This window comes from Hevea brasiliensis, chromosome 9 (genome assembly GCF_030052815.1).
Source record: "Hevea brasiliensis isolate MT/VB/25A 57/8 chromosome 9, ASM3005281v1, whole genome shotgun sequence".
Lineage (NCBI taxonomy): Eukaryota > Viridiplantae > Streptophyta > Magnoliopsida > Malpighiales > Euphorbiaceae > Hevea > Hevea brasiliensis.
The window spans coordinates 31,230,310-31,241,455 of record NC_079501.1 but is presented as its reverse complement, the minus strand read 5'-3'; the positions used below and the strand labels follow the sequence as shown (position 1 = coordinate 31,241,455).

At 29.6% G+C, this 11,146-nt stretch overlaps 1 protein-coding gene across 1 annotated transcript; it reads right to left on the bottom strand.

Moving 5' to 3' along the window:
* Nucleotides 1–2,812: 2,812 nt before the first annotated feature.
* LOC110673406 (1-aminocyclopropane-1-carboxylate synthase) lies at nt 2,813–5,867 on the bottom strand. The gene is made up of 4 exons (XM_021836541.2): nt 5,462–5,867; nt 5,209–5,340; nt 4,966–5,126; nt 2,813–4,216 (listed from the first exon to the last, which is right to left on the bottom strand). Exons 1-4 carry the CDS (start codon nt 5,624–5,626, stop codon nt 3,229–3,231), a joined length of 1,446 nt encoding a protein of 481 aa, XP_021692233.2. The 5' UTR covers nt 5,627–5,867; the 3' UTR covers nt 2,813–3,228.
* Nucleotides 5,868–11,146: the final 5,279 nt, after the last annotated feature.

Below are 11,146 nucleotides of genomic sequence, written 5' to 3'. Positions count from 1 at the left end.
ATGTGTCTATTTCATTCCCAATTGGCCTCACACCAATTGGGTTGGTAAATTTTTAGTTTTAGTCCCTGAAAGAGACCTAGGTCAAGCTGCTAAAATAGTGACATTAACCAATCTGAATTGCACTTGGTTTCTACCAATTCAAACACATCAAAAATGGTCCCAATTGACCATTTTTAACCTCAATTAGGGTCAATTACATCAATTGACCATTTCCTCCAATTTTTCTCCTAATTTCTAAATTCAAGAACCCTAAATTTTTTACTTGTGCAATTTAATGCAATTAAATTGTATATTCTTGATCTACCTACTTAATTCACCTCAATTAATCCTTCTATTCCATCAAATTCAAGAATTTTCAATCCCCCTTAATGTTTGTTGAATTTCCTATCTAGTCCCCCATAATTGTTTTCTTTTGATTTTAAGTTAATTTCTAGGTTAAGTGAACTAAAAGCACAAATATTAAACTAAAATTTCAAATTAAACTACTAACCTCAACTTTGATTTTCCAATCACCAATTTTCTTCACTTTTCCTTCTTGGTTTCTTCTTCAATCTCCTTCTTAAGTTGAGATAACAAGCTTTTATGAAGTAATTAGGGGAAAAATTAGGGTTAAGTGAAGGATTTCAAGCTTGAGTTCAAGCTTTCATGGAGGATTGACAATGGAGGAGGGGTGTGAGCATGGGTTCGACCAAACTTGAAGAAGGAGAAGAAGTGAGATTTCTTTTTAATTTTTTTTGTCTTTTAGATGTAATTAAGTGTATTTGACTTAGTCAAAAAATGTGGCAAAATTAAAATTAATTTTGACATCATACGTGATGTCATCACATGATGTAATAAATCAACTTTGTAATCTTTTTCTTTTTCCTTTATTTTTCCTTGTTTCTTTAATTTAATTCCCAATTCCAAAATTTTCATTTCTCTAATTTTATTGAACAGTTAGGTCAGGAGTCCTCTCTAGGGGTGAATTAACTAATTTGTCTCTCGCCGGTCTGATCTGATTTGCAAGTAATTTGATATTTCTTCCTGATCCCTGACCTAATTATTTAACTTGCTTAACAACTCTTTTTTGTGATTTTCTCTTTTCCACTATGTTTATAGTAGTCCTAAGGACCACGGCGTCACATTTTCCGGTTCAAAATTCGGGTTAAGACTAACCTCGCAGTCACTTTCCAGGAAGATTACCCATCGCTGTGACTCCCGGCTCATTTAACCTTTTATGTTCTATTTTTCTTATTTATACTTAACTATCTAGCAATCACTAATTATTTGCATTCAAGGCTTATCTAGGTGTCTTAGATGTGGTTCTAATTCCCTTAATTGTCCATACCGACACCGGTCACAGGAACAGTAAAATATGTCAAGCTGTGCAAATAGGGGTGTTACAAAGTATGTGCAAGAGATTGGTTGTGCTGCTTAAACATCATCCCTTCCTCGCAAAATGTATGGCCACATTGCTTTTGCAAGAAAGGAAACTGTAACAACCCAAATTCAGACTGCTACCAGTGCTAGAGCATTTGGAGGCATAAGACCACTAGAATCTGCAGCAAGCCTAACACCTTATCCTAATAGTGAGACATTTATGTGTTTCTGAATTTATACATTTTCTTTGCCTCAAATCAAATACAGCGATCATGAATTAAACTCTATTTTTAGATTGTTGACATTAATTTATTATGAGCATATTTTTAAAATTGCTTACCCTATTTAGAGACAATTGTAGAGATCCTAACACCTCTGACCAGAAACCCTGAATCTTTAGATTAGAAGTGGTAAGTATTTTTTTTACTAAAAATTTTCAAAATAAATAGTTTTCTTTAATTTTTCCTCAAAATTAAAATTAAAGTGACGACTCCTTACTTTCAATTCCACTTTAGTGAGAATTATGCGACAACCGCAAAATCTTTACAACAGTGCTATTAAGGGCATGCATAGAGACTCTGATGGAAATTTTGTTAGTAGTTATAAGTCACCTAATGGGCACTCTATACTCAAATTAATGTAGCAGAACTAAAAGCCGCTATTGAGCTCCGGCATACATGGTCTGATCTTTTTCCGAAGCAACCAAGATTCGCATTGAGTCAGGTTTAAGGAATGCTACTACTTGGATACCACAAGTATATGCAGCTCTTGGGTGACTCTCTTCAACCATTAACTTTATACTTGCAAGTTATAGAGTGCTCTTCTCCCATGTTTCTGTTAAACACAGAACCAAGGAAGCTAACTCTGTGGCAGACTCCCTTGCCAAACAAGGTTTATGGCATAGCGAAAGTTTTATAGCCCTTCTATGATTGTTATCTATTTTGTTCTATCGTTTTTAGTTGGATGATTTTGGTCCTTTAAAATGGGTGTATTGGGGACTGCTTGTTGGCTTGGGTGTAGCTTGGAGCTTTTCCTCCATCTGCTCATTTTTTCAATATTAATAAAAGTTATGCTCATAAAAAAATGTATAAGGCTAGTAAGGGAGTTGACTATCAATGAGCGTTGTACCTAGTTGTGGATGATTTGGTTCCTTCACTTGTAGAGGGCCAACTTGATTTCCACTTTATAAGGAACATCATTAAAGGGGAGGAAAAAAAATGACATCCTCTGCCTTTTAAACATTTAGAAGTAAACCAACTTTAGAGATCAAGTGAATTTGGCCAAACAAATCTCCTTTTTAGGTTTTTTCACTTTGTATGTTTCATCCTAGGATGGATGTATCTAGGGTGGTCTAATGATCAAGTTGCAGTTGGATGTTACATGCAAGTTTCTCCTAGATTATTCTAATTAAAAATAAAAATCTTCTTAAAAAGATCCTTAACGCTATTAAAAGTGCATAAAAAATTGAAACTCAATAGTAAATAATGAATTTTTTACACTGAACATTTTGCATGTGAAAAAAGAAAAAAAGAAACACTATGGTACATTTTGTTTGCAAACGGGTTATGATAGACATTGGTTGTAACCATTATATCAAAACATGCATGCATCAATCTCCCACTGGCTACAAACAACAAAAGAATAAGGATACATAAAAAGGGAAGCAGTAATTCTATGACTATCCTCAAACATAGAAAAGATTATCGTGTCTCTTTTAGTTGCATAGAAATAGGTAAAAGTTATTTTATACTGATGTAAGTGCCTAGTTTGGTTGAACTGTAATGGACTGTAATGAAATAGAATCCTCTTCCATCATTGATATGTTGCATTTTTACTCCACGACAGCTTGTCAGGATCCACTAAACATGCTCAATTTCTGGCTTGAACAAGAGGAGATTGAGGAAAAGGAGAGTGGGGAGACATGATGAAATCATCATATATTCGAGAGGAGAAGCTGAGTTTGAGGCTGCCCTGCCAGCGTAATTTCTTCACTGGCATCATGGCTTCCTTGTTCTTGAGCATAAATGTCTTAATTCTTGATAAAGCAACTTCCACTGTCTGGTCATCCATGTTTGCAAAGCAAACTCTAAACCACCCTTGCTCTGTGCAATGGAAAGAAGAACCTGGCGAAACATTGAGCTTGACATCGTTAATTATCACTCTCCATAGTGCAAGCTCCCCTGCAACCGTCTGCTCTTTGAGAAGCCTACGCAAATCCATCCATACAAAAAGGCCCGCGTTGCTCGTCTTTAAACACTTGATCCCTACTTGAGCAAGCCCTTTAGTGAAGCTACTATACCTTGAAGCTAATCTCTTCTTGCTTTGCATGATGAAATTGTCTACAAATTCATCATCTGATAACATTGAAGCAATCAAGTGTTGAGTCTGCGACGACACTAATCCGAAGCTTGACATCTTGCGAGCACAGCTCACAACTGCATCATTATAAGAGTAAACAATTCCTACTCTAAATCCAGGGAATCCCATATCCTTAGAGAGGCTGTAAACAATGTGGATAAGATCAAGATTGCACTCCACCTCTTCCTCTATTATCTCTGAAATGCTAACAAATTCAGGCTGGCTGAAAACTGTGGCCGCGTAGATCTCATCGCAGACTAAATGGATGTTCTTCTCATTGATGAAGTTGACAATGCTTTTTAGCGTTTCCCTATCTAAGATTGTACCTAAAGGATTTGATGGATTGGTTATGAGCAAGCCCTTTACTCTGATGTTGTCTAATTGTGCCATCTCATAAGCGTATTCTAAGGCTTCTCTTGTAATCTTGAAGTGGTTAGAGCTTTCACAGTCAACTGGAAAAAGTTGAACTCCTGTTCTCCATCTCAAGTCTCGATCGAATCTGCAATAGGAGGGCTAAAAACTTTAGAATAATTCTTAATGAAGATGAATATTCAAAAAGATTAAGACTTCCAAGTCATTCATTTTCTGGATGTAAGCTTATCTAAGATTGCCTAGTTAATCAAATAAGTAATGGTAAATTCACATTAATGAGATATGAATTTAGGTGAAACGGTAAGACTTTTCCTTGGTGATATATTGGCAGTGCATAATTTTCTGTACTAGTAATGTGGCCATTAACTCTATGATTCTGTCACCAAGCAAGAATTTATAAGAACAATTGACAGAATGTGGAAGGAACGTGCCCTAAATGACAAAACATATTCAACTGCAGCCAAAAGCAAAATGGACATTGTAGTCCTAAACCACTGAGGAAGATAGACTTCACGTTCCTTCACCTAGCGTTCTATTTGTTTGGTCCTCATGAAAAATTCTGGCACTAATCACGGCTGCATTGTGTGATTTCTCCTATTGATGCCCCACCAATAATAAAGTTAGCTCTGGTAGCTATTAAGATTGTGACATATCAGCCAATAAGAGCACCATGTTGGAAAGTTGACATTAAATTTTGACATAAGCAGTGCTCTACTTAAATTATCAAAATCCTGATTTTAATATACTAAAATTCTCTCTCAATCTCTCTCATATGGGTCAAGTAAACTACAGGTGGGTAGGAAATTAAGACCATTAACCATACAAAACTAATCCATAAAAAATAATATATTAGCATAAATAAGAATAGGAAATTACCCAGGATAATAAGGAGTTGGCACCAAAAATGCATCGCCGGGATCTGCCAAGCAGAAGGCGATCATCTCATGAGCTCCGGTGGCTCCTCCGCTCATGACAATGCGGTCAGGGTCAAACGTTACTCTATCCCCTCTTCCTTTTGCCATGAACTTTGCAATAGCCTGTGGGTCAATGGTCATTGAATTTCAGTCATGATATCTACACGACGTAAACTATTATAGTGTCAGTGTCTGCAAGACTTACAATTCTGAATTCTTCCAAGCCATGGTAATCTTGAAAGATAGCTATGTCCCTGAATTCCTCTGCTCCTTCAGTTGTGCAAATGGAGGCTTTTGGGTTGTTCTTGAGCCATTCTTGAATCAAATCGAAGCAAAGCTGCAAGTCAGCAAACCAGAAAATTAGTATAATTAACAGATTAACTTAACAAATTAGTATAATTAACAGATTGACTTAACAATCTTTAACAAACGCCAACTATAACTAGCTTGTTTATTACCTGATTCTCTGCAAGACCCATCTGGATAACTCCATCTGGATTCTTGGTGGGATGATATGGATCGTTGTCATATGCCTTCCATCCATCAAAATACGGTGAGTCTTCCCCGTGTCCTTTTCCGGTTGCTATCTTTGATAACAACTGGTTGTTCAACTTGAACACCATATTTTCTGCTCTGAACGTGAGCTTGGAATTAAATAATTTTCCAAGAAATGCACAAAGAGATGATATCAAGTACTTATATGTAGAGAGATTTTGAGGCTGTTTCTTGAAGCAGGCGTAGTTGCTTGCGCTAATGACCTCGCAGGTGTTGGTGAATAATTAAATTAGTATATATAGGAGTAAGGTTGAGAGCTGCCAGGAGCTTCTCACATTGCATAAATATTTATAGATCCCAAGATGAGGTGTGAGGTGTGTGTCTATGCCTCTATGCTCTTTCCTTCGTCGATGACTGAGGAATTAAGAAAGTTCCGTGAAGGATCAACTGCTATTCTTTGAAAATTGGTGAGATTCGGTGGGCGTTCTTGCTTTCTTTGTCAGCGTTGATTATTAAGTCTATTCTGTTGTATAATGGTAAACTTTTGGAGTGGAAAATTCCATGATACTCCTAATCACAATCTCGCTCACATAAAAATGAATCCTTCTTAGAATAAGGGATTATAATCTCTTAAATCTTGTATGGATGTTTCCAACATAATATTTATATTTTAAAATTTGAGATGATTTTATGGTATTAAAATCAATAGCACACGAATTGTTTTTGAAATTATATAAACTTTTTTTAAAAAATTATTTATTATTTATTAAAATAAGATGACATTATTATCTTGAAATTGTATAATTGAGATTTGAAACCCATAAAATTAATGTGAAGTAGGTTACCGTGGCATCACATAAATGAATTGTTGTATTTATCCCATCTAATGTGACCTAACAATTGTGTAGTTGCTGCAACTACTATCTACTAACAACTAAGTGGATTAAACGACAACTGGTGTCAAACTGGTTCAAAACAATTTCTTAATTTGTTCCCATTTATAGGCCAGCATTGTGCCTCTTTGTCTTAAATATAGACCAACTCATGAGCCTCAATTGGAAGCTTGGTCGAGTAGGTAGGGTACCCTATGAACTAATTATTCGGTATGCACTCCTTTTTCTTTATTTATTGGCTATTGCCATATAAAGTAGGGAATTGGGAATACTATGGGCTGGCATTTTAGTGAAATATTTCATTCTGATTAATATTTCACGAACAAAGGTAGTGTGTTCCTTATAAAGTTTTGAGTATTTTCCTCTTAACTTAGCTTCTAGGTAATTTTATTAAAACTTCTTCATCACCCTTCAGTTGAATTGGGTGTACTTCCTTGTGGGTACAGCAATTTACCATCTAAACTTGTTGATAACAACTTTATGAACATTTTCAGAAATTTTACAAATCGAATACATTAATTTTCTATAGTTATATATGCAAAATACTACAGTTTTGATATAAATTCAGTCAATTTCTATTTAGATATCTAAATGTGACAAACTCAATACTTTTCATCGGCTGCTAAGCTAAAATATGAAATATTTAACTTCTTATTTTTATTTAAAAAGAAATCCCAACACACAAATACAATGCACCTATGTAGAGGACGTCATGTTCCACTATTTTTTTTTTATTAATTTTTTTAACAAACCTTTATTTTATTGAAATAGAAAATGTGTAATTTTTGGAGATACAGCTCAGTAACGAAAATAAACGCTCGTTAAAATCATGATAATTTTAATAAGGTTCTTATTTCTATACAAATCATGTACACACACTGATTCTTATAATATATCCAACTGAAAATCAACATAATAATAATAATAATAATAATAATAATAATAATAATAATAATAATGTTTGAATCTCACATCGACAATAAATTAAAAAAATTTAAAAATATATATATATAAAGGGGAGCCAAGTTACTTTTGTAGGGTAATTCTAAGTTTAATGCATAAACCTTGTCAATAATTTTTTGCACTCTCTAAATTACTTTGGCTCTATATAATAATAATAATAATAATACACATTACAAGTTCTAATCTTATTATTTTGGTTGAGACAATGGAGATAGAATCAAATTGTAACAAAACCAGTTATGGAAGAGGAGATTTAAAGTTAAAGGACATTGAATTTTTTACTTTTCCTATCTCTTTTAATATTAGTATTAATTGTAATTTCTTATTAAAGAGAATTTGGGGTAGTGATTGTTCTGTTATGTTTCTCTTAATTATTGCACTTTGACTAATTTAAATACTGTTAAAAAGTTTCTTATTAAGTAAAATATTTGAAAAAAAAAACATTTTTTACAAGTTAAAATTAATTTATAAAATAGAAAATTTTAAAATTACTTTTGTAAAAAAAGTAAAAATATTTTTTTATAAAAAAAAAAATGCAAAGTGAGATTACCACCATCTAGACCTGGTCAAGGTCAGTTTAAAAATGAATTTGAATTTAAATGAATTGATTCATTTTATAATTAAAATTGATTTAATTAAATTTAAATTAAACTTAATCAATTTGAAATTATTAAATTTGATCAAATCGAAATAGAAATTTCTAATTTTACCTAACTCTTTAAATGCTCTTATATAAAAAAAAAAAAAAAAAAAACTCACTATATTCCTAAAAAAACTCAATAGGAATTTTTTCAATTCAAAAAAATTGAACACTCAATCTTATTTAAGAGAAATAGAATTTTTTAATGCTTGTATTATCACTGATATCATTATAATTATAACTGTGTTTTCATTATAGGTACAAATAATGAGTAAATTAATATCTAAAAAAATAAAATTTTATTTATTTTTAAAGACTTATTATTATTACTTTTAATTTATAACAAAATAAAAAAAATTAATGAAAAGTATATTTTAAAAAGAAAATTAAGCAAAGAACTTAAAAACTAAACGAATTTATTTAAATAAATTCAAATGTGAAACATATTTGTAAATTAATAATTATATATCTTTTAAATGTTAACTATATGTTGGATGTATGTGCGCCATATTATTTCTTATATTTATTAATGAATTTGATATCTTAATTTAAATTTAATATATTAAAATTATAAAAATTTTGAAAAAGCTCAATTTTATATAAAAATGAACATAATAATTATTAATTTAAATATTTATATTAAAATTTCTATAAAATTAATTATAATACATATAATAAATATATAAATTAAAATATAAATATTTAATTTAATAATTATTAAATTTACTCTTAAAATAAAATCGCGTAGGTTTTGACTTTTATTTGATTCGGGTTGATTTGGTAGCAAAGGCTAAAATCCAGCTTGAGCTAATAATAATGATGACGGTGACAAATAAAAAATTGTCAACTAAGTGAAGGTGGCCCAAATGGGTTCTCAACTTTTCTTGGTCCTGCTTGTGCTGGAATGGTTGAAAGTTGAAAGCCATCACCAGCCTTTAACTTGCGAAAATTACTTTATAAACACATAATTTAAATATTTAAAATTTTAAATAATTATATATTTAATTAAAATATTTATAAATAATAAATAATTAATTAATATATTTAATAAAAATAACTTATAAATATTTTAAAAATAAAAAATAAAAACTTACATATAACATTTATACTTTTTAAATTAAATTATATTAGACTATATTTATTATTAAGATAATAAAAATGATATTAAATAAAATTTATAGTGAGGTTGACCGAGTGTTTGTTGACCTTCCACTCTTGAGTTTGAGTTGAGACTTTTTCTTCGGTCTTTTCAATTCTTTAAAAGCCCATTCTATACGCCATGTTTTTGCAGTCTTCCACGTGGAGAGTTGAAAATTCTCCCATTTTTCATTCAATCTGAGCCATTCAATTCTCTAACCAATAATGATATTGAGCTCAAATGGATGGAAATTAAGAAATTATTTTTTAATTACATTTAATTTTTTATTATTTAGATTTTTTACTTTTTCTTTACCTTTCCTCTTTAATAGTGTCTATATTACAGACCGATAATGCATTTTATGTTTATTTTTAATATTTTACTTTATTTTATTTATAAAATAAAATTTTTTTTTATTATTTAAATTATTTTATATTAATTTAAAATAATTAAAAACTATTAACCTATACCTATTATAAAGAAAATTGAAAATTTTTAATTTTATTTATTTATAATTTAAATAATTAATGATATCAAAAACTTGATATATTAATATGTTAATTTGAATTATTAAATTTTTTTATATTATAATTAATTTTATAATATTTATTTGATAATATACTAATTAAACTCTTGTTCAACTATGATTGATCTTTAAACTCTTAATTCATCTTCTACTTTTATCAACTCAATGACTAAGCTGGATTTAAAAATTTTGAATAATTCTTCTATCCACCAATCTAATTAGTCAAATTGAATTAATCAAAACTCAGACCACTAGTTGATTTGATCTGATTAAAAATCACGAGTTTCTTCATTTACAAAAGGTGACTTTTTTTTTATTTACAGCAAGTGTCGAACCCACAACTTATGGAAGGAAATAACAGAATGCTTCAAGATGTGCCTTTGACATTTAATGTATAGATAATTTATTTGAATACTATTTTAAATTATTTAATTATTTTTAATTCAATTATCTTTTTTATCACGAAATATGTATAGATTTTTATCTAATTTATAAAAATTTAATATATTAAAATTTATTCTTCACTAATATTAAAATGATTATTTTAATTTTTACTCTACATATTTCTTTTATTATAAGATAATAATTATTTATAAAATATATAAATCTATTAATTATAATAATATATTATTATTGTTTTTAAAATATCATTAATTTTATAATACAAATTAATATTTATCTAAAAGTATATCGATTAAATCTCAGTTTGACCGTAGTTAAACCTAAAACTCTTAACTCTATTTTTTACCGATTCAATGATTGAATTGGATTTGAAAACCTTATTTGACCATAACGATTATTTCTTTATTTGCAGAATCCCATTTCTCTTTCTCTTCTCTCATTAATAACATAAAATGTACTGAGTATTAGAGTCGAGTTCGAATTTTTGTATGTTAAATATTCATTACTTGAATTAGTTTATATAAATAATTAATTAAATATAAAATATATATTTTTATAATAATATTTAAAATTTTTATATATTATATTTGAAACAAATAGAATTTAATTTAAAATCTATGCCATAAAGTTTAAGAGGGAAGGAGATATGATACTTAGTTGATATATATAAGAATTATAGGTGAAGAAATGGACTAGCAGTAAAAGCAATACAATTATATATGGTGTAGCTTAAGTATAATCCAACAACATTTTACTGTATTTGTAAATATGATTTACAATTTCAAAGTTTTATATTAAAATTATAATCAAATAATAAATATTATTATACTCTTATATATATATATCTAATAAAGGTGATATGATCCATGCACTAATTTCTAACATGTGTTGATCTTCAACTGCAGATAATAGAGATTCAATTGAATTTTGTCTGTGTGTGATTATAGCTTAATCACATATAAATTTGATGAACAATATAATTAAAAATTAAATGGCACATAATTTGATATAACCAAATTCTAACAGATGTCGATATTTAACCACAGCCAATAAGGATTCAATTTTAATTATGTGTCATCATTGCTT

Excerpts from the sequence above, each read along its gene's own strand:
- LOC110673406 (XM_021836541.2), bottom strand. The coding sequence starts at position 5,626 with ATGGTGTTCAAGTTGAACAACCAGTTGTTATCAAAGATAGCAACCGGA. Across the intron at positions 5,341-5,461 it reads TGGGTCTTGCAGAGAATCAG|CTTTGCTTCGATTTGATTCA; the intron begins GTAATAAACAAG and ends GCTGACTTGCAG. Across the intron at positions 4,217-4,965 it reads CCAACTCCTTATTATCCTGG|ATTCGATCGAGACTTGAGAT; the intron begins GTAATTTCCTAT and ends CTCCTATTGCAG.